This window comes from Pseudopodoces humilis, chromosome 16, assembly GCF_049639895.1.
Source record: "Pseudopodoces humilis isolate 2021_Gansu_Grassland_sample_001 chromosome 16, ASM4963989v1, whole genome shotgun sequence".
Lineage (NCBI taxonomy): Eukaryota > Metazoa > Chordata > Aves > Passeriformes > Paridae > Pseudopodoces > Pseudopodoces humilis.
In genome coordinates, this window is record NC_142215.1 from 18,503,552 (window position 1) to 18,529,723 (window position 26,172).

A 26,172-nucleotide genomic window follows, 5' to 3' on the forward strand; every position below is an offset into this window, starting at 1 on the left:
GAGGCGCATGATCTGGGAGAAAGCTGCTCACGAGTTGTGCTGGAGAAGTTCTGATCCCAGAGAGGAGCAGATGGGAATTCCTGCCTGGAATCCAATGGGCCTGAGCAAACAAACCCAATCTCCGAGCTCCTTCCCCGCTTTGGGAAGTGTGTCCTTCCTTCCAACACCTCCTGCAAAGCAGGCCAGGGCTGGAGGCAGCTGGGAATGGGAAGGGTTGGGTTTTCTTGGGGGTTGTGTGATCCACATCCTGCCCATCTCCTGGAACCGCTTTCCCAGGCGGTGATCTCACCGTCCTGGGAGCCAGCTGCTTCCCTGGCTGCTCTCAAGGATTTTAGGGAGGAATCCTTCCCTCTGAGCATCCCTGGAAGTGCTCCAGGATGGGCTTGGAGCACCCTGGGTTTGTGGGAGGTCCCTTCCACCCCAAACCATTCTGGGATCCTACAAAAACTCCTAAAATCCTGAGGGAGCCTGAGGCTAAAATTTACCCACAGGTGGAACAAAAAACCCCCAACCTCAGAGTCAAAACCAGGCCGAGCCCCCAGCTGCTGGGGAGGGGTAAAAGAAGAAACCTCCTTTCTCAGGAGTGTTTTCTGGGGAAAAAACTCCTTTCTCAGGAGTGTTTTTGGGGAAGAAATCTCCTTTCTCAGGAGTGTTTTTTGGGGAAAAAACTCCTTTCTCAGGAGTGTTTTCTGGGGAAAAAACTCCTTTCTCAGGAGTGTTTTTGGGGAAGAAATCTCCTTTCTCAGGAGTGTTTTTTGGGGAAGAAATCTCCTTTCTCAGGAGTGTTTTTTGGGGAAAAAATCGCCTTTTTTCCTGCTGGAAACAAAGTGCTGCCGGGGTCTGGCAGCTCGGGGAGCAGCCAGGGCACTGCAGCTGCCCCTGGGGCAGTTGGGGGTGAGCTCAGAGCGCTTCGGGGCTGGGAATTACCACGGCCAGAAGCGAGCGTGTGTCTTCCCCCTGTAATTACCCCGGCAGCTGTGTGGCCAGAAGGAAAGGTGAACCCCACACACACAAAGAGGAGCCGGGAAATCCCTGTGGTTCCTTCAAATTCACCATTAGCCGGCTCGCTGATTTATTTTTGCCTCCTTCAGAGTGCCCCCCTTGCCCTGAGCTGAGGGGGGCTGAGCTGAGCTTCAAGCGCCGCTTTAAAGGGAGCAGCTGCGCCTCATTCCCGGTGGGCTTCTCCCATTCCCGTCACGTCCCAGCCCGCTCTCCGTGCTCGCAATTCCCTGCTTTTCCCATTAACCAGCGGCACAAAAGCTCCCGGGAGGACCTTTGGGATGAGGAGGTGGCTGTGCCACTCGCGGGGTGTCAAGGTTCGGGGCGCCCGGGCAGGGCTCCCGGCGTGTCCCCATCCATTCGGGGATGGCATTCCCGTGCTCGGGAGAGGCGGGTGTGATGCAGCCCTGCTGCAATCCCGCTCCTCTGGATCATCCAGCTGTTGCGCTCCCGCTCCAGCTGTTCCGCTCCTGCCACCGCACCGGCTCCGGGCACAGCCCCGCGTCACACCAGCCCCTGCCACCGCTCTCTGCCCCCCTTCTCAGCCCTGTTTCCCTTCTCATTTCACTCGTCCCAACCTTTATTTCCCCTCCCCAGCCCCCGTGGGAAGTTCTTCGCGAGCCTCGGCCCAGCTGCGGCTTTTCGGGTGACAAAGCCACCGACCCCCGCACCTTCCTCTCACCGAGCAGAAGGAGGAAAACCCCAAAAAAGACAAAAAAAAAAAAACCAAAAAAACCCCCAGAGACGGAGCGCCGGAGCTCAGGTGCTCAGGCGAGTGGCTGGGGGGGTGTTTCATTCCATTTTCCTTCCGTAGCGAGTCCCGCCCTCTCCTCGCCATTGGGTGCTCGCAGCCCTTTTGTACGCGGCGAGATGCAGCTGTCAGCCCGCCCGGCTCCCCATCCCCGCTCGCTGCCGGACTAGGAATGGGCAGGAGGAGCTCGCCCGTTGCCCTCCTGGTGGCCCTGTGGCTCGGCCAGCTGGCTACGTGGGCAGCGGGACGCCCCAAGGTGAACCCCAGGATCATCGCGGCTCCCCAAGGTGAGTCCCGGGCTGCACCCTCGGGATGCGGCTGCTCCCCGCGCCGGCTCCTTCCTACCTGGGTCTCATCCTTTGAGCAGTAGTCAGGCTATTTTTATTTCTTTTGTGTCCTCTGGGAGGCTTTTGGCTCTCCTTAAAAGCCCGTGGGATGAGATTGCTGCATTTTAATTGGATTTTTAGACCTTTCTTTCCTTTTCAATTTTTTTTTTTTATGTTTTAAAAGCATTTCTCCACGACCTTCGGACATTAAAGGCTGTCAAAAAGCATTTCCCCCCGCCCCCTACCAGATGGGTGTATTAAAGGCTGTCAAAAAAGCTCTGAGGCGGCCACAGGACACATTTCCTAACTTGCAGTTCTCCAGAAAGGAGAAGTGTATTTACATAGCTAATGCACTTATTCATCTCCTTTAACTCGCCCTGCTCGCCGCAGACGAGTTTGGTGAGTAAATATTAGCCGAGGACCCCCGGTCTCGGGGAAAAATTTACAAGCGGCACGTAAGGACTTTTGTAACCAGATCGGATCTCGGCAAAGCCGAACAAAGAAATGTTTTCAAGGCTCCCGAGCCTGGTGTGTCGGCGCTGGTTTTATCCCGAGTTTTGGGATGAATCCCCTCCAGGCTGGCTGGAACAAAGACCCCGTTGGCTTTTGCCGGGCGGGCTCTGCAGCACAAGGGCTCCTCTGTGCTCCTCATTCCCTGGCAACTTCCGAGAACGCCCATTTCCCCCGCTCCGTTCCGTGCCATCTGTTACCCTCGGCTGGCATTTGCGGTGCCCTTCGCCGGGCTGGGGGGGCGGTGGTGGCTCGGGGGTGGCCTCCGCTGTCACCTTGTCACACAAAGGGGAGCGGCACCGGCGCGCAGGGCAGGGGAGGCTGCTCCGCTATGGCGTCACCGGCGCTGGCTGCGGGAAAAGGGAGCGGGAGTGGGACGGGAGCTGCTGCTGCTCCTCCGGGAATGTTCCACCCCGCTCCCTACAGCGCCGAGGCTGGGAATTACTGGGGCAAAGGGAGGGATCGGATTGCCACCTGTGTCCCTGCACAATGCTGTCACTCGTGTCTCACACCCACAAAGGCCTCCAGCACCTGTCACCGAAACTCGAGGTCACCTGGCTCGCCTTATCTCCGTCCTGCGCTTATCTGTGCCTCTGTTTCCGAGGGCTCGGCAGCGCTCCGGGCCAAGCGGGATTGCCATCGGCGAGGGATGGGAGAGAGAGCTGTGTCCTATTTAGAAGCTCCTTGGTGTCACCTCTACCCTCCCCAAGCAGGGCTGTGGGCGTGGGAGGAGGAGGAGGATGAAGAAGCGGCCCGGGGGTTGCTGCGGTGCGAAGTTGCGGGTGCCCCGGGCAGGCTGAGAGCTCCGCACGTTGCCGGGCTCAGCACGTGGCTGCTGCAGCTGCAGCCCCAGCCCGTGCGGGGGGGAACGGAGCCTCATTTGGGGCTCATTTCCATCTCGGCCCCCCGTTCCTTGGCGGTGGGGAGCGGCGTTGCGGGCCCGCTGCTGTGTTTGCAGGGCTGGCCCCGGGCTCTGCGGGAGCTGGCAGCTCTCCCCTAATTGAATTTCTTACACGCCACGGCCCCGCAGCAGCGGCAGGTGATGCGGCTCGCCAAAGGCACCTCGGCGTGCTCCAGCCCCGAGCAGGGCGAGGGTGCGGATTTCAGGAGCCGGGCTCTCCGCAGGGGCCGTCCCTCCCTGCCCGCAGCGCAGGAGATCGGGCAAAGCCGCAGCTGCTTTTCCGTCCCTCAGCAGCACCGTGCCCCACGGCGAGGCTGTGACACGGAAAGTCTCAACTGCGCTGGATTTGGTGACATCCGGAGCCTCCCCGGCTCCGCCAAACCCTGCCCTCCCTGCAGCCTCCGCTGCTTTGGCCCCCAGCTCCCCGTAAGAAATGGGCGAGGGGACGTGGGGAACTGGGACAAAATGTCCCCAGGCCGAGGTGGCACAGCCCTGAGCTCACACCTGCAGACAAAGGAACACGGCGGCTCCGTCCTGCTGCTCGCAGCTCCTGCATGAGCAATTCCCAGCACTCGGGAGCCCGCTGTTCCGCAGCTCCAGGGCCCCCGCGCAGGTGGCCAGCTCCGGGTCATTGCCGGCCACTCCTGACTCCGCAGGATTCCTTTCTCCTTTTGCCCGGAGCAAGTTCAGCTCCACATCTCTGCTCGGGCCGTTTCTGCCGGCAGAGCCTCTGCCCCGTTCCCTTTCTCGGGGTGTCTCCCGGCCGCTGTCCTTGCCCGTGTCCGGCCGAGGGGGATCCGAACGCCGCGCAGCGCTCCCACCACCCCTTCCCTCCCCATCCTCCCTGGATTTTTCCCCCCTGTCCGGCTGGGCTGTTCTTTGGGAAAGCGCACGGAGCTCTCGCTCCCGGTCACTGCTGCCGTGTCCCGCATCTCTCGTGTCCCGGCAGCGGGAGGGGACACCCGGCCCGGCTGTCTGCTGACCGGAAAGTCACCGAGCATCAGAAAACGCTGAGCGTGGCACGGAGCCTGCGGGCGCGCTCGGGCTGCTGCAGCCCGCGGCCTTGGCAGCGCAGGAGCTGCTGCCACTCTCAGGAATTTGTCCCTGCTCAGCCACACGTGCAGACATCCGAGGAAAACTCGCGTCTTCGAGGGGTGGGGATGGGCTCCGGCGGTTTAATTATCCCCAGCTCATTAACAGGTGAGCTGGAAGCCGGAGGCATCGGGTTCTGAGATAAGCGGGTGGGAAAAGCAGGATTATCCAATTGACCTCTGGCTGCCTCGGCGGGGTGAGCTGGTCCCAGCCCGCCCCGGGATACAGCGGGGCCCTGGAATGGCAGCTCCGGGAATCCGCCTGGGCTGCCTGGAACAGCTCCTGGGCTTTGCTTGGCTTGGCTGCCTCCTTGTCTGGGAGAGCTGTGTCAGCAGGGCTGGCGGGGAGCTCTCCGTGCCCTGGCTGCTCCCCCCGGAACCTTCTGGAGAGAGCTGCAGAGAGGCTTGGGGTAAGGGATGGAGCGACGGGACACAGGGAACGACTTCCCACTGCCGCTGGGCAGGGATGGATGGGATGTTGGGAAGGAATTCCTGGCTGTGAGGGTGGGGAGGGGCCGGGACGAAGTTCCCAAGGAGCTGTGGCTGCCCCTGGATCCCTGGAGGTGCCCAACACCGTGGCTTGGAGCAGCCTGGGACAGTGCAAGGTGTCCCTGACCATTCCGGGATTGGGATGAGAGGGATCCTTAAAGGTCATCTCTTCCCGTTGTGGCAAACGAGGGATTTCTGGTGCCAGCAGCAGCTTCTTCTCCTCAGTGACAGCATCTCTGGGGTTTTTTTGTGGTCCCATGGTGTGAAACATCTTTGTAGGACACTTTCCCACAAAGCTCTCGGAGCATCACCATTTCCAGGAGAAAGCTGCTTGCTTTCCCAGCAGTGCTATTTTCTCCTTTTTCACAGGGTTGGGGGATGCTGGGAGCTGAAAATGTTGGTTGGGGAAAAAAAAAAAAAAAAAAAAAAGGAAAAAGAAAGGAAAAAAATAAAAAAAGAGAAATATGTTTTGCTGTGCGCAGATTGAAAAAGAAGAAAAGCAAACCAAACAAATGGAGTGAATCACAGGCACCTCCTGTTGCAAGAGCACGACACAAAAACAACAGGCAGGGCACAGCTGATGGAAGTTGTGGCTGGAAAAGGGAGCTGGGTGCCAATTCCTGACCAAGCTCCCAGCTCTGCAGCAGCCAATTTGGGGACGGAACTGCTGACAACCGGCCTGGGAAGGTGTTCTGTGGGGGATGCAGCCAGGCTCGGTGCCTTAAATGGGACAGACTAAATTTAAACCCCAGGGCTGGAGTACAAACTAAATCTAAGCTTGAGCACGAAATAAATCTCTAAGTACGAGGTGCTTTTTTAGGGAAAAATCTCGCATCCAGAAAAAGGGCTGGGAGGTGAGCAAGGAGGGGAAATGGGTTCCGTCCGCTGGCCTGTGCCTATTCCTGGCTGCTCCAAAAATAGGGCTGGTTCCTCCTGCTGGGCACCCTTTTCCTGCCAGCCCCAGCTCCGTGGAAAGCCGTGGGATTGCTGCAGGAGCGGGGATGTGGAATCGCTGCCGTAATTCAGGTGTGGGGGACACGGCTTTGGGTGATAAATCCCATTTTTTGTTGACCTTAACCACAGCTCTGCTGCCTGGGGTCAGGGCAGCGATGATTCCACGTCTCGTTATCCGCTGGAGTCGGATATTCCCGTCTGGCAGGTGTGGGGCTGTGGGAGGGAGAGGGTTTTGGGAGTTCTGGGAGTTTCCTTGAGGAATTCGAGGCCAGTCCCAGCCAGACAAACACCTGCCCTCTGGCTGCCCTGCCCACTGCTTTGCTGAGATCTTGGAGTTTCGGGAAGTTGGGTTTCAGATTCCTGCCCACCCGGGGGCTTTCCAAGTCTGGGAAATGAGGAGCTGCAGCCAGGGCTGGGCGTGAGGGCAGTGGGAATGCTGTATCCGGCTGCTGGGGGGGTTCTGTGGCATTCCCTGGCACAAACCCGGAATGTCCCGGGGCTGGCACCTGCCTGGAGCTCACGGCAGGTGCGGGAAGCTGCCAGCAGCAGGAGGAGGCTGGAAGGGCACGGCAGGACCATTCCCGATCCTGCTGGGCCATTCCCAATCCCACTGGGAAGAGCATGGCACAGCCATTCCCAGTCCCACTGGGATCCTTCCCGATCCCTCTGGGAAGGGCATGGTGAGGCCATTCCTGATCCTGCTGGGATCCTTCCCAATCCCACTGAGAAGGGCACAGTGGGGCCATTCCTGATCCCACTGGGAAGAGCATGGCACAGCCATTCCCAATCCCACTGGGATCCTTCCCAATCCCTCTGGGAAGGTCACAGTTGGGCCATTCCTGATCCCACTGGGCCATTCCTGATCCCACTGGGATCCTTCCCAATCCCTCTGGGAAGGGCACAGCAGGGCCGATCCCACCGGGACCGGGAATGCACACACCCCACCTGTATTCCACAGGGAGAAAACCTCTGGATCTTCCCCCTCGGAGCCTCCCTGGGTGGACACCACAGGGACTCCCTGCCCAGGAAGGGTTTTCCAGCTGCGGGGAGCCGGGATCGGGAAGGGGCTGGAGCGGGGCTTGTTCTGCCGGTGGATGCTGCTGGCGCTGCTCCGGGCAGGTTTTACCCCCTGGAAGGCCTTTCCTGGGAAATCAATGCCTGGGTCTGACTTTCCTGGGCTGGGAGGGGCTCCCCGCATCCCTCTGAATCCATCCTTTGTTGTGTTGACACTACATCCAGCAGTGCTTGTGCCATTGTTCCGCCGGCCGCGGGATAAAATTCCATCATTTCACAGGCAGGAGCCGGGAAGCGGCGCAGCCTGGGAGCGCCGCTGCGGAGCGGAGCCTTTGGAAAAGTGGCAAAACCTGGCTCTAAATTTAGCCCCTGCAGCCGTGGGGTGCAGCGAGCTGCTCGGCGCCGGAGCAGCCGGGAATGCCGGACCTGCAGGATGGCAGAAATCCACGGAATCAAAGGCTCTGGCCTCGCCTTGCAGCTCCAGTGCTGCATAATTGTGGGGGGAGCAAGAGTGGGGCCGCGTTAGTATTCATGGAATTGCTGCCGAGCCCGCCAGCCAGGGATTTGATGTTTAATAAGGAGAATTCCAGCGTTCCCGGAGCGTGGGGAGAGCAGGGCCCCGGCTTTGAATCCAGGGCTTGTTCCCCGCGGGATGCAGGTTCGGGGTCTCTTTTGTTGCTTGCTGAGTGGGTGTTTGGGATCGATTCCAGCTCGGAGCGGGGTTATCGACAGCACAGCTCCCACAAGAGCTTCTGGGATCCCAAATCCCGAGCTTGGCAGCTGAGTTACCAAACCAAAAGGGTTTTTTTTTTCTCCCTTTCCTGCCCCGGCTGCCCCCAAGGCGCTCCCAGAAATAGCTCGGGAATGGTTGATGTGCCAGGATATTTCCTTTCGGAGCGTGGCTCTGAAAAAGCGCATTTGTGTGCTCTGAGAGCGCTCTGCAGCCTGGCCCTGCTTTTGTGGGATGGATTATCCCGGCTAATGCGGGCTCCCATTGTCTCCCGGGCTCTGGAAAAGCTGGGATCTCTCCAGGGCACTGCGAGCACCCCGGGAGCGCAGGAACAGGGTGGGAAAGGAGCCAGGGAAAAGTGGGATGGAGGCAGCTGGGAATGCTGGGCTGGAAAAGCCCCTCTGGATGAGGGTGCTGGTGGTCCCAGGAGGATGTGGGGAGGCAGAGGTGAGATGGGATGATGAGAAGAGGGAACGAGGAGCTCTCTTGGATCGCTGCTCAGCCCCAAAGCGGCTCGGGGTGATGGGAAACTCCGGATGAGCCGCGCCTCGCTGGGATCTCGGGGTGAGGCTGCTGGAGCCTTTCACACCTCTGTTTTTGGGGTTTCCCGTGAGCTCCCGGGCCCCTTTGCGGGGTTTTAGGGCCACGTGTCCCCCCCGGTCCCTCTCCCCCATCCTGTGCTGGCTCTGAGCGAGCAGCTGGAGCTTCCCCCAGGTCCCAGCTGGAAAATGGGAAGGAAAGCAGCCCACAACCCCCGGTCCCTGCTTTCGGGAATCCTTTCCTGCAGGAACGGCGGAATTCCGGTCAGGGCTTTTACCCAGGCCGGCCTGATGGGAAAGCACTTTGGAAAACCATTTAACTGCTCCTTCCTGGGATGCGGGAAGGCCCGGCCCGGGCGAGGCCGTGACCGCAGCATCTCTGCCGTACCTGGCCCGTGCCCTTCCCTGCCCCAGGGGGACAGGAGAGGCCGGGCTGCCTTTGGAACACCGAAAATTCCAACAGGACTCGCTGATCCACGTTCCACAAAGCCTCAGCAGGGAGCTGCGCGTTCCCCCGGCCAGGGGAAGCGGGGAATGTCTCCCTTTTCCAGCATTTTCAGCCCCTCCGGCTGTCTGGTTTCCCCAGGAGTTTTGGGGTCCCTGCTCCTTTCAGGGACAAGGGGAGAGCAGGGAAGCAGCGCCAAGCGCTCCAGTCAGCTCCAAGATGAGCAGGAGGAGAAGGTGGAGGGAGTGAAAGCCGGTCCAGGATGGGATTTGGACCCAGAGGAAGCTCCTGGGGGGATGGGACAGAAACCTGGAGGCGTCACTTCTGCTCTGTTCCTTCTGCTTCCCTTGAGAAATGGCTCGGCTCAGGTGACAGGACCACCCCAAACATGGTGGGGCTGCCCTGGGCTGATCCCTCAACCCTTCCAGGCTCTCCTTCTCCAGAGGGGTTCCCAGGGACCCCCGGGGACAGGGACCCTGCTGCTGGGGCACAGAGGCCGGGCACAGGAGGCAACAGGGGGGAGGAAGTGGCCCCCACGCTCTCGTCGCCTCTTGCGTTTCTCCTTTCACCTCCTTCTCGGAAACGCGTTCAGAAAATGTGAAATGTGTCACTTCTCACGAGGGGCTGGGGCCTCGCAACCACAAACTGTCAATTATTCCATGGCAGGGCTGAGCAAACCTGCCCCAAAAGTTGCTCCCTGAACACCTCATTTGCAGATTATTCCCATAAAAACCCCCGCTGCTGCAGGCTCTGTCCCTGAGGTGTCCATCCCATGGGAAGGGATGTCCTGTTCCCGCTGTGTCACGCTGTTCCCTCATGTCACTTTGTTCCCTTTGAGCAAAGTCACGCTGGAAGGAAAAACTTAGCACAGCAGCTCCTTGGAGACATATTTCCTCTTCCTGAAATGCCTCAATTTGGGAATTTATAGATTGACTAAAAAAAAAAGAGGAAAATTGCAGCTTGGCTTCTCACTGGCATCCGTGGCGGAGCTCTGGGGGTGGGAGCGGTGCGGTGAATCCAGCCCTGCTCCGGGGGGCTGCAGCTGGAAAATCCAGGGATTGTCCTCCCGGCCTGGCCCGAGGGAACAGCAGAACTCCAGAGTTTTGGGATGTGGAGTCCTGAGTGACTCAGGAAGAAGCATCAGCGTTCCCGGGTGACAGGGATGGGTGTCACCGCATCCCGGCTGATCTCCCGCAGCCGGATTGGTGCGGAGAGCCTTGCCCTGACTCAGAGCCGGGATGAGGGCACATCCGGGGGCACTCCTGAATTCCCAGTCCTTAAATCAGCTTTTCCTCCACCCCCAGCCCATGCTGGAATCTGTGGTGGAAAGGAATCCAGGCTGGGGAATGTTTGGATGTTTGCCATCGGGGCCACCGCAAGTGACAATTCCCGGGGCGTCGCTGGCACAGCCGCCTGGCAAATCCCGGTTTTCCATGGGCTGGCAGCGCGTCTCTGGCCTGCTGCAGCCGCGGGAGAGCTCGGCATGGCACAGCTCAGCCGAGGGGGCACATAGGAGTTCCAGGGAGGGGGAGCTCCTAGGATGGGCAATTCCTGGGGTGGACAATTCCTGGGGATGGGAAATTCCTGGGGTGGGCAATTCCTGGGGTGGGCAATTCCAGGGACAGGGCAATTCCTGGAGAGGGCAATTCCAGGGATGGACAATTCCAGGGATGGGCAATTCCAGGGATGGGCAATTCCAGGGATGGGAAATTCCAGGGCCAGGGAAATTCCTGGGGTGGGCAATTCCAGGGGAGGGCAATTCCAGGGATGGGCAATTCCAGGGGTGGGCAATTCCTGGGATGGGAAATTCCTGGGGTGGGCAATTCCTGGGGTGGGCAATTCCAGGGGAGGGCAATTCCTGGGGTGGGCAATTCCAGGGACAGGGCAATTCCTGGACAGGGCAATTCCAGAGTGGGCAATTCCTGGGATGGGCAATTCCAGGGGAGGGAAATTCCAGGGCCAGGGAAATTCCTGGGATGGGCAATTCCTGGAGAGAGCAATTCCAGGGAGCAGGCAGACTGCCTACCCTGCTCTCCCACCTCATATTCCAAGGTAATTCCCATTTGGAAGGAATTTATGGGCAGAGAAAATGAAGGATCTGCCTCGTGCCCTCCCCAGTTCCCAACACCCAGCAGGTCCTGCTCCCACCCCTCTGCTTACATTTGTCCCGAGCTTTATTTCAATTCCTGCTTTTAACCCATCGGAACCATGGCCTCCAGCCCGGGCTGCCCCAGCAGCAGCATTCCCGCAGAATTCCCGGTGTGAGCTGATGACTCAGGAGCGTCTGGGCTGCGGGAGCCGCTGCCAGCCGGGAATGCTGGAGCGAGGAGAGGGAAGGCGGCGCTGACTCAGCCCCAGCCGGGCTGGGTGATGGAGTTTGCCAGGAGAGGCTGCAGCCCACGCTGCCCCTCTGCTCCGGAGGTGGGAACAGCCGGCTCTGGGATGCTCCAGGATACTCTGGGATGCTCCAGGGTGTTCTGGGATGATCTGGGATGCTCCGGGATGCTCCGGGATGATCTGGGATGCTCCGGGATGCTCCGGGATGCTCTGGGATGCTCTGGGATGCTCTGGGATGCTCCAGGATGCTCTGGGATGCTCTGGGATGCTCCGGGATGCTCTGGGATGCTCCGGGATGCTCCGGGATGCTCTGGGATGATCTGGGATGCTCCGGGATGCTCTGGGATGATCTGGGATGCTCTGGGATGCTCTGGGATGATCTGGGATGCTCCGGGATGCTCCGGGATGCTCTGGGATGCTCCAGGGTGTTCTGGGATGATCTGGGATGCTCTGGGATGCTCCGGGATGCTCCAGGGTGTTCTGGGATGCTCTAGGATGTTCTGGGATGCTCCAGGGTGTTCTGGGATGCTCTGGGATGCTCCAGGATGCTCCAGGATGCTCCAGTGCTTCTCAAGGGGCTCTTGGGCCCACAGGGAGCCATTGGCTCTGTCACCACAGCCCAATGGAAAGTGGGATTGCTCCCTTCTCTCCATGGCACCCGGAGCATCTCCCGGTTCCCTCAGCCCCAGGCGTCCTTTCCGAGATGCGCCTCTCTCCTGGGTTTGATGTTCCTGCTCCCCTCCCCTCTGGCATGGAGCACAAAGCCGCCCTTTCTCCCGTTCCGGCCGCCGGAGCGGGGACATTTCCAGGGACAGTGGTGCCATTGATTCCCGCTCCAGCGGCAAACGCTGGGTGCAGGGGCTCGGCGGGGTCAGCCAGGCTCTGGGAATGAGCCCTGTGTCCCCCGGAGCTGCGGGGCTGGATTTGGGAGCAGGGGTGACGGCAGGGTCAAACCTTCCAAGGGCACGAGCCTTTCTTTCCAGTGCCAAAAGCAGTTTGGGGTTTGCCGGGAGAGATGTCCCGTTCTTTGGGGACACAACGGGATGTGGCCCTGGATCCCTGGAAGTGATCCCAGGCTGGACACCCTGGGACAGCGGGAGGTGGGATGGAATGGGCTTTAGGCTCTCTTCCAGCCCCAGCTATTCCATGATTTTATGGCGCTGTGAGATGCCCTTTGCCTCCTCATCCTCATTTCCCGGTGGCGTTCAAACCCCGGCGCCGCGGTTTGAGGTGCGGGATTGCTCCCCCCAGTCCCACCAGGGGGAAAGGGGATGAGGCAGGACCCGGCAGCAGCTCTGCAGAGGCAGAGGGACCCCAGCAGCCGCTCCTGGAAGCGTTTGGAGGCTCCGTTGCCAGCGCGGGGAGCCCAGGCTGGCAGAGCTGTTTCCTCTCTCCCGTGAATCCCTGGGGAGCTGCAGGATAAACAACAAACCTCAGCGCCGGCCAAATGATTGTTTGGAGCTGGTTTGTTTTCGGCTCTCAGCTCAGGGAACTCAGCAAGAGCCCCAGAGGAGCCCCGGCGCAGCAGGAGAGAGGTGTGGAAGAGGAAGAGGAGCTGAGTTTGGAGATTTGCCTGGATTAGCAGCACTTTAGGGGCTGGAGGTTTCAAACGGGGTCTGGGCAGAGTGGCTCGAGGCCCGCTGGTGATGGGGTCACGGCACTTTAGGGGATCCCCAGGAGTGGGGATTTTGGGAAGGGAGAGGCTGGGAAAGGGATCCCTCCTCTCCTGGGCAGGCTGAGCCCGAGCCTGGCTGCAGAACCAGCCTGGAAGTTTCTGTGCCAGATTCTGCAGCTCCATTTCTCCGAGCCCTTGGACACAGGGGAGGCTGGGCAGGGCGCGGGGGGCAGGCAGGGATGGGATCAGCGGGGCTGAGGCTCCCGGGGGAAGCTGTCCCCTCATTGTGTCCCCTTCCTAATTGGAACTGGGGGTTCTGGCAGCTTCCCCAAGCCCTGATGGGAAAACTCTGCTTGTTTTACGGGATGAGGGAGCCTGGGGAGGCAGGAACAGCCCCACAAACCCAGCGGGAATTCGGTGACCTCTGAGGTGCCGCTTCCCTGCTGGCTCGGGGCAGAGGCAGTGCCAAGTGCCAGCCCTATAAATGGAGTCAGCCACGTGCCGCTGATTAATTAATTGCCCGGCAGTGCCGCTGCCAGCTCCAGAGGCGCTCCCGGCCTTTGGCTGAGCGCTGGGAGAGCTGGCCAGGGCAGAGGCTGCTCTCTTTGGGAAAGGGAAAAGCGGGAATGCCGAGCTCGGAGTGCCTGGGCAGAGGGCAGCCCTGATCCTTGGAGTGATCCCTGTGGATCACTCCCCCAGGCACGCAGTGGGGACCGAGGGGGTCTGTGGGGAAGGGGAGCTGGAAAAGCCGGGATGTGGAAGAGGAGGGGCAGAGGGGCGGCTCTGCTGCCAGTGGAGGGCTGCCTGCCACTCCTGGCTGGGATATGGAGCCCAGGGATTGTGGCTTGGGGTGAACCTTTCTTCTGTCAGACCTGGGCTCTGGACTGGCATCCGAACCCTGTCCGTCCTCCTGGCATCCGAACCCTGTCCATCCTCCTGGGATCTGAACCCTGTCCGTCCTCCTGGGATCTGAACCCTGTCCATCCTCCTGGGATCTGAACCCTGTCCGTCCTCCTGGGATCCAAATCCTGCCCATCCTTCCTGGGATCCAAATCTTGTCCATCCTTCCTGGCATCCGAACCCTGTCCATCCTTCCTGGGATCTGAACCCTGTCCGTCCTCCTGGGATCCGAACCCTGTCCGTCCTCCTGGGATCTGAACCCTGTCCATCCTTCCTGGGATCCAAATCCTGCCCATCCTTCCTGGGATCCAAATCCTGCCCATCCTTCCTGGGATCCAAATCTTGTCCATCCTTCCTGGGATCCGAACCCTGTCCATCCTTCCTGGGATCCAAATCCTGTCCATCCTTCCTGGGATCCAAATCCTGCCCATCCTTCCTGGGATCCAAATCTTGTCCATCCTTCCTGGAATCCAAATCCTGTCCATCCTTCCTGGGATCTGAACCCTGTCCATCTTCCTGGGATCCAAACCCTGCCTATCCTCCTGGGATCTAAACCCTGTCCGTCCCTCCTGAGGATCCAAATCTTGTCTGTCCTCCTGGGATCCAAACCCTGCCCATCCTCCTGGGATTCAAATCCTGTTGATCGTTCCTGGGGATCCAAACCCTGTCCATCTTCCCGGGGATCCAAGCCCTGCTTCCTCCCTTCCCTGTGGAGCTCTCCCATTCCCAGGGGCCCAGGGGACAACAGCAGGAGCCCGGGAGCCGCCTGTCCCCTTTCCTGGCCCTCCTGGGGGGCCCCAGCCCTGTGTTTTCCTCCGGGGTTTTTCCCAGGGGCACGGGAAGTTTGGGGATCGGGGGGTGCCCCCACAGCAGCTCCCTGAGGCGTGTGCCATTCCCAGGTGCCAAGGAATATGTGTTCCCACGGACGGAGAGATTCCCGGTGTTCTTCCACCAGGAAAACACCTCCTCCATCTACGTTGGGGGTGAGGGGAGGCTCTACTACTACGACTTTGCGACCCGTGAGAACTACACGGTGAGGAGGCTCTGCTGCTGGGTTTGGTCTCAAAACCCCATAAAAAATATCTGGGATCCACATCCTAGCCCACATTCTGGGCCCAGCCGGCTCCATCCCGCCAGGAAGCAAAATCCCACCGGGAAGGAACGGCTGCAGCGGGGAGAAATCTCCCACGTTGGGTCCTTCCCTGGGTGCCATCCCCCCCGAGGTCCTCGCTGCCCCACAGGGAGGGTGTTTTCAGCAGCCATCCTGGCTCGGATTCCATCCCTGGGATCCAGCCCGGCCTTCCCGAGGGGTTTCAGGCACCAGGGGTGTGGGACAAGGACACCTAGAGGGGTTTGGTGGCCTCGTACCAAGCCCACGCGTGCTGGCCTTGAGAGGGCAGGAATGGAGAGGAGGCGTTTCCATGTCTTTTATCCTAGGAAGAGTTCCCGGTGAAAAATGAAGGCCAGTGCGTGATGTCTGGGAATTTGGTAGGTGCCACCTGTGAGGGAACAGCGGGATGGGGAGGATTTGGGGTGGAGAAGGGATGGGGAGGATTTGGGGTGGAGGAGAGAATAGTGGGATGGGGAGGATTTGGGTTCAGTGGGATGGGGAGGATTTGGGGTGGAGGAGGGAACAGTGGGATGGGGAGGATTTGGGTAGAAAGAGGGAAGAGTGGGATGGGGAGGGCTGAAGAATTTGGGTGGAAGGAGCTGCGTGTGCTCGTCATGAGCTCCCTCTGCCTGAGGAGAACTGGGAAAATCCAGGGAAAATCTGGGAAGCTGTGTGGGTCTGGGGGCCCTGTGCCATTCCCAGGCTCCTCTCTCCCCCGGCAGGAGGACAGCCGGAATTACCTGACCCTGGTGGAGCAGTACGGGGACGGGCTCTTGGTGTGCGGGACCGGCGCCTGCGCTCCCACCTGCTGGAATGTGGTACGGATCCTTCCCCCATCCTGGGCGGGGAAAACCTGGCCTGATCCCACTCAGGATCCTTTCCTGCCCTTCCCCAGACGCAGAGGAAAGAGAGCCCGCCCTGGGATGGGAGAGGGATCGCTCCGTTTACCCCCGACTCCAACACCCTCGTTGTTGTCGATGGTAAGAGAGTTGTTTTCCCAGTGGTTTTGTTGTGCTCAAACCTTCCCTGGGAGAATCAGGAGCCCGCTGAGGCTGCTCCGGGGGCTTTGTCCCCTGCTCTGGGTGGCTTTGGCTCTACTCATTTTGTCCCCATGGGAATGCACATGCCTTTGGGACTGAGGATGGGGATTCCCACCGGGGCGTGGGATGGGGGCTCCGTGGGGGAAGAACGTTGGGAATCAGGAGCACTTTGGGTCGGGAGGGACATGGGAAGGAGGGGCCTGCAGTGATCCCACTGCTCCAGGGCTGTTGGGGGGACAGGTGAGGATCCTTCCCAGGAACCTGTCCCTGCCACCCCTCAAGGGTTGGACAGCAGGATCGGCATTCCCGTTCCATATCCCTGTGATGCCGAGGGTGTCCCGGCTGCTTCCGCTCCTCCTCTCCCCAATCCCTGCCGTCCCACAGGCCAGGACATCTACTCCACCATCAAGAAGAGCCAGCAGAACGGGAAAATCCCTCGATTCCGGCGCGTCAGGGGAGGAGGAGAGCTCTACACCAGCGACACGGTGATGCAGAGTCAGTGCGGGACATTCCCAGCGGGAGGGGGGACATTCCCGGCTGGACTCTGCTGCCCCACGGCTCCCAGGGGGCAGGAGAAGCTCCGGAGCTGCCTGTGGGGGCTGATCCCCGAGCTGCAGGCAGGAGGGAGCCAGCTGTCTGCACCCCGTCACCGCTTCACTTCCGTCCCAAACCAAGCCCGAACTCACTTCCCCGTCCTTGGGGCGTGGGGAAACGAGGCTGGCGAGTCTCTCCTCCTGCGGGCTGGCGGGAAATTGGGTTGTGCAAAATGCCCGGCAGCTGCCCCGTGGCCTTGGGCAACTTCCAGTGCGGGCAGGGGCTGCGGGCAAACCCCAGCCAGGGTGAAAGCTGGGGCAGGGGCACACTGGGCTGGGCAGGGACAGCGTGGGGACACGGGGAAAGGACCCTGCTGCGCTTCCCTGGGCTTGCGGTGGCTTCCCCAGGCGGGAAATGGGGGATTATCGGGATAAAAAGCGGAATTAAAACGGCCCCGGGGTAAAACAGGGAGAGGGGGGAAACCGAACCATGCCTGAGGGCTGCCAGGTTGATCCTGGGACATTCCCTGCCGTGGGAACAGCAGCTGAGGATGCTCGGAGAGGTCCAGGGATGCCCGTCATGGCAGGGGTGCGTTAATAGGAGCGGGGATTTCCCAACACGGATTGCTCCTCCTGAGGGATCCTTCCTTCCCATGGCAGCTCCCAGAGCCAGGAGACACTCGGGTTTCCGTGGCTGCCGAGGCTTCCCCAGGCTCCAGGGAGTCGTTCCCTGCAGGGAATGAGTGTGTGGAGTCAGGCAGGGGGCACTGGGAAGGTGGCAGGGGCAGCCTGGGCTCGGAGCTGTCCTTTCCCACGGGCACAGCCGTGTCCCGGATGAAATCAGCTCCGAGTTCTGTCCCTTCCCTCCCCAGACCCGCAGTTTGTCAAGGCCACCACACTGAGGCACGAGGAGCCTCACCAGGACAAGATTTATTACTTCTTCCGCGAGGACAACCCGGACAAGAGCCCCGAGGCGCCCCGGAACATCTCGCGGGTGGCCCAGCTGTGCAAGGTACCCCGGGGACGGGGCAGGGTGGCAGCCAGGACAGCTCCGGGGGTGACAGGGACCTCACCTGGCCTTACCCAGCCTTGGTTTGGCCCCTCTGAACGGGGCACTGTCGCATCCTTGGGCCTCGCTGGGATTGTTCCCGGTGTTCCCCATCAGGACGGGGTTTTGGGGTGTCCCCCCCACGCCCTGACCCGGCTGTCGCTGTCCCCCAGGAGGACAAGGGAGGAACCAGCTCCCTCTCAGCCTCCAAGTGGACCACGTTCCTCAAGGCCACCCTGATCTGCGTGGACCCCGTCACCAAGGGCAACTTCAACTGGCTGCAGGACGTCTTCTTTGTCCCCGCGGACGACTGGCGGCGCTCCAAGGTCTATGGGCTCTTCACCAACACCTGGTGAGGAGCCCCGGCCCAGTTCTTTCCTCCCAGGACTCTTTTCCCTCTGGAACACTGCTGGAACAAGGGCCACAGCCGGGGGGTGGCCGGTGTCCCCCTGACCTGCTCGTTATCCCCTCAGGGGAAGCTCTGCTGTCTGCGTCTACTCCTTCGGGGACATCGACAACGTCTTCCAGACCTCGCGGCTCAAAGGCTACAACGGCCCCACCCCGGAGGTCAAACCTGGCCAGGTGAGGGAGGGACCCTGCTGGAGGTTCCGGGGGGACCCCGGGAAGGGGGCACGGAGTGAACTGAGCCCTGGGAATGTGGGGTGATGGTTGAGGCTCGATCCCCTTGCGGGAAGGGCGGGGAGAGAGGATCTCAGAGGCAGCCCTACCATGGCGGGCATCCCTGGGCTTCTCCGAGCATCCTCAGCTGCTGTTCCCACGGCAGGGAACATCCCAGGAACAGCCTGGCAGCCCTCAGGCGTGGTTCGGTTTCCCCCTCTCCCTGTTTTACCCTGTTGCCATTTTAATTCAAATTTTTATGGCCTCTGACGGCGCCTTTGGTCCCTGTTTCCCGTCCCCTCTGGCCGCAGTGCGTCCCCTCCGGGCAGCACACGCCGAGCGAGACCTTTAAGATTGCCGACAGCCACCCCGAGGTGGAGGAGCGTGTGGAGCCGCTGTCCCCCTCCAGGAGCCCCCTGTTCCACAACAAACACCGCTACCAGAGGATCGGCGTGCACGAGGTCGCCGCGGGTGACGGGCAGCGCCACAACGTCCTCTACCTGGCCACAGGTACGGAGGACATTCCCGGCCTGGAATATCCATCCATCATCCATCATCCATCCATCCATCATCCATCCATCATCCATCATCCATCATCCATCCATCATCCATCCATCATCCATCCATCCATCCATCCATCCATCATCCATCCATCCATCATCCATCCATCATCCATCCATCCATCCATCCATCCATCATCCATCCATCCATCCATCCATCATCCATCCATCCATCATCCATCCATCATCCATCCATCATCCATCCATCCATCCATCCATCCATCATCCATCCATCATCCATCCATCCATCCATCATCCATCATCCATCATCCATCCATCCATCCATCATCCATCATCCATACATCCATCCATCATCCATCCATCCATCCATCATCCATCATCCATCCATCCATCATCCATCCATCATCCATCCATCCATCCATCATCCATCATCCATCCATCCATCATCCATCCATCATCCATCATCCATCATCCATCCATCATCCATCATCCATCATCCATCCATCCATCCATCATCCATCCATCATCCATCATCCATCCATCATCCATCCATCCATCATCCATCCATCATCCATCCATCCATCCATCCATCCATCCATCATCCATCCATCATCCATCCATCCATCCATCCATCCATCCATCATCCATCCATCATCCATCCATCATCCATCCATCATCCATCATCCATCCATCATCCATCATCCATCCATCCATCCATCCATCATCCATCATCCATCCATCATCCATCATCCATCCATCATCCATCATCCATCCATCCATCCATCATCCATCCATCATCCATCATCCATCCATCATCCATTCATCATCCATCCCAGGGTGGGAGCAGGAATCCTTCCCAAAGGAACAATTCCATGGTTTTTTCCAAATTGCTCATCCCAGTGCCGGTGGAGGGAGGTGTGGGGGGTTTAAACGGGCAAGCTGCGAGGGAGGAGGTGAGATGGGCTCTGGGTGGATTGGGGTCTGCCAGGGCTGGATTCTGCATTTGCTGGTTAGTGAGAAATGGGAAAAAATGGAGAAATGGAGTTAGAGAGAAACGGAGAAATAGAGAAAAATGGAGAAACAGAAATAGAGAAATGGAGAAACAGAGAAATAGTTAAACAGAGAAATAGTCAAACAGAGAAATAGAGAAACATGGAGAAACAGAGAAATAGAGAAATGGAGAAATGGGGTTAGAGAGAAACAGAGAATCGGAGAAACAGAAACAGAAATAGAGAAATGGAGGAGCAAAGAGACAGAGCAATTGAGATTTTCCATAATCCTGGGTTTAAATGCAGCCAATGCCCTGCAGGGTCCCCCTGGGAAGCCTGATCCAATGGGAAGGGCCTTGGGATGGACACCAAATCACCTGGGGGGGTCCCAAGCCCTGCACAAGCTGGACTTCGCCTCCTTCTGGCCAAGGGGAGAGAGAGGATCCCTTTGGGAAGGGGGAACTGCGAGGATTCCCACGCCCCGTTCCCTCGGGATGCTGCTCCCGCCCTCTGCGGGCGTCAGATCCCGGCAGGCTCCTCTCAGGGTGCCTCACCAGGGCTGTCCCCTCTCTCTTCCCAGACAAGGGGTCCATCCACAAGGTGGTGGAGCTGCCAGACGGCGTGCAGAACATCATGGAGATCCAGGTGTTCCCCAACAAGGATCCCATCCAGTCCATGATCCTGGACCACGCCAGGGTGGGTCCCTGCTCCGGGGGTTGGTCAGGCAGGGATGGGCGGCTCAGTGCCAGCCCCTGGGGTCCAGGAGCGAAATCGTGGAATTATTTGGGTTGGAAGGGAACTTTAATGATCATCCAGCCCCACCCTATGGCAGGGACACCTTCCAGCATCCCAGGTGCTCCCAGACCCAGTGTCCAGCCTGGCCCTGGGCACTGCCAGGGATCCAGGGATAGCCCCAGCTGCTCTGGAAATTCCATCCCAGCCCCTCCCCATCCCCACAGGGAACAATTCCTACCCAATTCCCCATTCATCCCTGCCCTCTGGCACTGGGAAGCCATTCCCTGTGTCCTGCCCCTCCAAATTCCCTCTCCAGCTCTCCTGGAGCCCCTTTAGGTGCCCCGAGATCTCCCTGGAGCCTTCCTTTCTCCAGGTGAACATTCCCAGCTCTCCCAGACGGGCTCTGGAGGGTTGGAGCATCTCCTTGGCCTCCTTCCAGCAGCTCCAGGGCCTTCCCGACCTTCCGTGGGACGCGGAGTGACGGTTGCCTGCGCTCTCCTCCCGCAGGCCGTGCTCTACGTGGGCTCCGGCAGCCGCGTCCTGGAGCTGCCCATGGACATGTGCGGGGCCTACCGCAACAACTGCCACAGCTGCGTGCTGGCCAGGGACCCCTACTGCGGCTGGGCCAACGGCTCCTGCCTCTCGCTGGCCCACAGCCGGTGCGTGGGGGAGCAATCGCGGCTCTGATCCCGCCAGGCAGACGCCTGCGCCCGCGGCGTTCCCCTCCTGGGCTGGGCGTGGCTTGGGGGATGGCTGCACTGTCCCTGAAAGTTTGGGGTGGGTCCATCCCTCCCTTGAAGGGGTTTGGGTGTCCAATCCCTCTCCCTGAAAGTTTGGGGTGTTCTGTGTGGGTCCATCCCTCCCTTGAAGGGGTTTGGGTACCCAATCCCTCTCCCTGAAAGTTTGGGGTGTTCTGTGTGGGTCCATCCCTCCCTTGAAGGGGTTTGGGTACCCAATCCCTCTCCCTGAAAGTTTGGGGTGTTCTGTGTGGGTCCATCCCTCCCTTGAAGGGGTTTGGGTACCCAATCCCTCTCCCTGAAAGTTTGGGGTGCTCTGTGTGGAGCAAAACCATTGAAGGGTTTTGGGCACCCGACCCCTCTCCCCAAATTTTGGGGTGTTCTGTGTGGATCCATCCCTCCCTTGAAGGGTTTTGGGCACCAAACCCTCTCCTTGCTGCTGGGTCTCCCGTTGGTCATCTCCAGCCTTCGGAAGGGGGGGGGGAGATTCCCACTCATCCCGCTCATCCCACCGATATGAGGGATTCCCATCCCTGAAAACGCCGCTTCCCAAAGTTTCCTCGGTGCTTATTCCCATTCCCACCCCCAGGGAGGTGCTCCAGAACCTGAACTTGGACTCGTGGCGAGGAAGCTGCCAGAGGGGCGATGTCAAGGAAGGTACGCGGAGATGCTGCAGTTGGGGAAGGAATCGTTGGGTTTTTGGAAGGGTTTGGATGGTGGGAGGTGGAACTGGAATTCCACCAAGGCTGGAATTAGCAGAAATCATTTTCCTGAGCTGGGTGGGAAGGATTAAACTGGGAGAAAAGTCCCGGGGCTTCAGCGGCTGTGGGGCTGCTGTTGTCAGGCAGATCTGTAGCGTCGTGTAACATCGATCCCACCGACCCCATCTGCGGTTCCTGGACGTCTGCCGTGGGTTTTCCACGTGGGTATTCCCACGGAAATCCTGATCTCTCACTCTGCTCTGCCACAGCTGAGCAGAGGAAGGGCAAAGAAAATGAAATTAAAAGGCTCATGGGGTGAGGTGAGGGTCAGGAGGAAACACTCGAAGGGCAAAACAGGCTCAAAACTTTGAAAGGTATAAAGGAAAATTTATGAGCAGGATTAAAAGAGGATAATGAGAATAAAATAAACTTTTAGAGCTCTTTTCCCTTCCCCACCCCACACCTTTCCTTCCCACCGACCGCACAGGGAGGCAAAACCTGGGGATTTTAGTCAGGTTATCACTTGAAAAGAACCTTTGCTTTGGGAGAAGAGTCTCTTTTCCACCTGGGGTCCTTCCCACGGGAGAGAATTCTCTGGGAACTTCTCCAGCGCGGTTCTCATCCTCTAATCCTCCTGACGCACCGTGCTGCCAGACCCTCCCAGAACCCATGGGCTCCTTTGCTCTCCAGATCTTCCAGCTGGGAAGCGTTTGTAGAGCTCCGCGGTGCGGGGAAGGGAGAGCCGTGCGGGGAAGGAGCCCCATCACGGGGTGGGATGGGCCCTCCAAAGAGAGGAGGGAAGAGGAACCGCGCGCCTTTCCTTGAACGTGTCAGCGCCAAGGCGTGCCTGACTCTCCAGCTGGGAGGTCACCACGTGCCAACCCTTTAGGGGCTGAAGTTTTGAGGAGTTTCCCTCTCCCTCGGCGCCACTCGAAGCCGGATTGTGTCAAACTGACGCAGCCTCACCCCCCTCCGTGTCCCCTCAGGTGACTTCCGCAACATCTCGGTGATGCCCTACTCCCGCTATTACCTCAACTGCTCCATCGAGTCCCACTACGCCACCTACAACTGGTACCACGAGGACGTGCTCATCAAGAGCTGCAACACGTCCCACCCGCAGCACGACTGCTTCCACTTCATCCCCAGCGTCCGCCGCGAGCACTACGGCCACTACGTCTGCGTGTCCGAGGAGGACGGCTTCCGCCAGGCTCTGGTCAAGGAGCGCCTGCTGGACCGCCTGCGCTTCCTGTCCCAGCGCGGCCGCGCTCCGGCCACTCTGGCCTCGTGGCTGCAGCTGCTGCTCGCTGTGCTCCTGGCCGAGCTCTTCCACTGAGGCCCTGCCCGCTGCCGCCGTTCCCGCGGCTCCCCCGGAGCCCTTCGCCTTCCTCGCCGCGGGCCTCGCTGGCGGAGCCTCGGGAGGAGGGCGCGACACGCGGTGGCCGCTCCGCTGGCCGGCCATGCATGCGCTGCTCCCCAGGGCGCGGCCACTCCTTGCATGTGATGAAGATGAGGAGGAGGAGGAGGAGCCGGCCCTCGGCCTCCGGACCGCGGGATCCCCGCGGTTTTGGCGGATGATGTCGGGGTTGGCAGCAGCTGCGACATCCCCGGCGTCACTCGCGAGTCCCCTCCGGCTCCGGAGGGCTCGGAGGCTCCAGGGGGGGCTCGGTTCGTTGTTTTTGTTTTCTGTTTGCAGCCGGCTTTGGTGTGGGAGGGATGTCGGGAATCGGCGCCGCGTTGGGAATTTGCATGGAAAAGCCTTGGAAGGTGACTGGATTTGGGGTGTGGGGACGGGAAAGCGGGAGCGCAGAGCCCGGAGCGGGGCGGGAGGCGCTGGGCAGACGCTGGAGACGCACAAGCCCTCTGCAGGCGGCTGAGGGGCCGTGCCCACTCCCACCCCAGCCCGGGAGTCCTCAGGGAAAGCGGCCGCGGATCTCAGGGCACCGGGGGTGGCTGCGCCTGTCCCCGGCTCTGCCCCTGTCCCCCGAGCCGGGCACGGGCCGGGCCCGGGCTGCGCTTCCCCCGCGCTTTCGGAGGTCTCGGAGCGAGACTAAACTGTGAAAACAGGGATTTTCCCCCTGAAAAAGGGGGGGGGGTCCCTCTCCTTGTCCAAACCTTGCCCAGCCCGGAACGGCCCGGCCTCGGGCGGGGACACCCTGGGGACACCCAGGCCGTGCTTCCAATGCCTGTCCTGGCTCCTGCTCGCTCAGGAGCGGCCTCGGGGCCTCATCCACACCCCACGGACAGAGCTTCCTACTGCACTACATCCCCGAGATGCTCCCCAGCCCAGGACAGAGCTCCTCACAGCCCTTCTCAAAGCACTTTAACTCTGTGGACTAACAGATATTTATTATTATATCGACTGCTCGTTACTGTCTTGTAGGATTTTATAATATTACAGCAGGCGGGGGCGGACTGCAGGAGAGGAAAATTCAAATAATAATAATAAAAAAAAAAGCAAAAAAAAAACAAACCCCACCACGACAGCTACCAAAAAAAAAAAACCACCCCCCAACCCTTTCAGACCTGTAACCAAAGCGGATGGTCGGAATAAAGAGTGGAAAAAAAGGAGGGAGAGCGCCGTGGTTCTCACTGGGAATGGTCGGGCCAGGGTCTCCCCTCGCCTTTTCCCACCTCCTGCTCTCTCCAGCCCTGCTTTTGCTGCTCCTGATCCAGGCCAGCGCCTTCCAGCGGCAAATTCCCGCTGGAAAACCCAGAGGAGGGATGGGAACCGTCTCCAGATTTTGGGGAAAAGCGAGCTGAGGGTCGCTGCTGTGAGGAGAAAGGGCCGGGCAGGGAATGGGAATTCGGGATTTTAAAAGGCAGGAGAGAACAACATCCCAAAGGCAGAGCCCACCCAAAACTCACCGCAATTCCCGGTGCTCCTCTTCCCTCCTGGAAATATTTGGGGATGGAAATGTTCGGGAGCCCGGTGCCGCAGAGCTGGGGTTGCTGATCCTCACGGTGGGGAGGTTTGGCAGCCGAAGGTGGTACCTTTCCCTGCCTCCATCCCTTTTATTTTGGCACAGAATTCCCTCTGGCGCCGGCGGCCTGCGGGAAGGGAGGAGTCAGGAGCCGGGAGTCGGGAGTGGGAATTTTGGGGTAGGAACTCAGAGCAGCCCAGCGCCCAGAGCTGTTCCCATTCCCAGCTCCACCGTGGATCCACCGGGATCCCAAAGCTCCAAAATCTCGCTCTGAAAGCCCGGGGAAAGGTTTGGGAGCACGGCACAGGTGACGGACACACGGCGTCCCCCTCGCCACCCCAGATTTTTCCTGAATTCCCCGAGAAAAGCAGCGGAGCCCGAGCCCCGCGGGTCCGGTTTATCCCGGGACGCTTCTCCCAGCCCCCGCCCGCTCCTCAAATCCAAAAATCCGGGAGCCTTGGGATTGAGTGTGGAGTTTCGGGGTTGCCCAAGGGGGAGCCGCGATGTCACCGCACCTCGTTTGTCCCAGGGGTTATTTTGGGATCTGAGCTCTCCCGGGAATCTCGGGTATTCCCAGCACCAGCTTTTCCAGGTTTTCCCGACACAGGCGGAGCAGCCTCAAACAAAAACCACCAGGAGCTTTTGGAGTTTGGAGTTTTTTCCTCCCCCAGCGGCGTTTTTGGGGGTATTCCAGCCTGGGCGCTGCTCCGGGAGGAGGATTTGCCATGCGGGACCATCCTGTACCCCACGGACGGGATGTGGGAGCACTCCGGGAACCTTTTCCCGCTGGGATTGGGGTGCGGAGCCATCCCGGGAGGGGCCGCTGGCACCGGGATCCCCCTGGATTCAGCAGAGCCGGGATTGCAGGGATGGACAGGAGCTGCCGTATCCCGGCCTCGCCTTCCCATCGAATCCATCCGTGGCTCCATCCAGGGATTCCAAGAGCCTGGGATGAGGTTCCTGAAGCCCCGGCGCGTTCTCGGCTCGCTCCCGGCGCGTTCCCGGCTCGTTCCCGGTGCGTTCCCGGCTCGTTCCCGGCCCGCTCCCGGCTCGTTCCCGGCTCGTTCCCGGCTCGCTCCCGGCTCGCTCCCGCTCGCTCCCGGCTCGTTCCCGGCTCGCTCCCGGCTCGTTCCCAGCTCGTTCCCGGCTCGTTGCCGGCGCGCTCCCGGCTCGTTCCCGGCTCGTTCCCGGCTCGTTCCCGGCTCGTTCCCGGCTCGCTCCCGGCTCGTTCCCGGCTCGTTCCCGGCTCACTCCCGGCTCGTTCCCGGCGCGTTCCCGGCTCGTTCCCGGCACGTTCCCGGCTCGTTCCCGGCTCGTTCCCGGCTCGTTCCCGGCTCGTTCCTGGCGCGTTCCCGGCTCGTTCCCGGCTCGTTCCTGGCGCGTTCCCGGCTCGTTCCCGGCTCGTTCCCGGCTCGCTCCCGGCTCGTTCCCGGCTCGTTCCCGGCTCGTTCCCGGCTCGTTCCCGGGTCGCTCCCGGCTCGTTCCCGGCGCGGTCCCGGCTCGTTCCCGGCGCGTTCCCGGCTCGTTCCCGGCACGTTCCCGGCTCGTTCCCGGCTCGTTCCCGGCTCGTTCCCGGCTCGTTCCTGGCGCGTTCCCGGCTCGTTCCCGGCACGTTCC

General features: G+C 60.2%; 1 protein-coding gene across 1 annotated transcript; it reads left to right on the plus strand.

Annotated features, from left to right (window-relative positions):
* Positions 1 to 1,849: 1,849 nt before the first annotated feature.
* Positions 1,850 to 24,202, plus strand: SEMA7A (semaphorin 7A (JohnMiltonHagen blood group)). The gene is made up of 14 exons (XM_005521367.3): positions 1,850 to 2,037; positions 14,501 to 14,634; positions 15,039 to 15,089; positions 15,435 to 15,530; positions 15,608 to 15,692; positions 16,137 to 16,247; positions 17,158 to 17,297; positions 17,507 to 17,685; positions 17,807 to 17,915; positions 18,263 to 18,461; positions 20,042 to 20,157; positions 20,704 to 20,855; positions 21,523 to 21,590; positions 22,621 to 24,202. The coding sequence occupies exons 1-14, from the start codon at positions 1,923 to 1,925 to the stop codon at positions 22,965 to 22,967; spliced, it is 1,902 nt and encodes a 633-aa protein (XP_005521424.2). The 5' UTR covers positions 1,850 to 1,922; the 3' UTR covers positions 22,968 to 24,202.
* Positions 24,203 to 26,172: the final 1,970 nt, after the last annotated feature.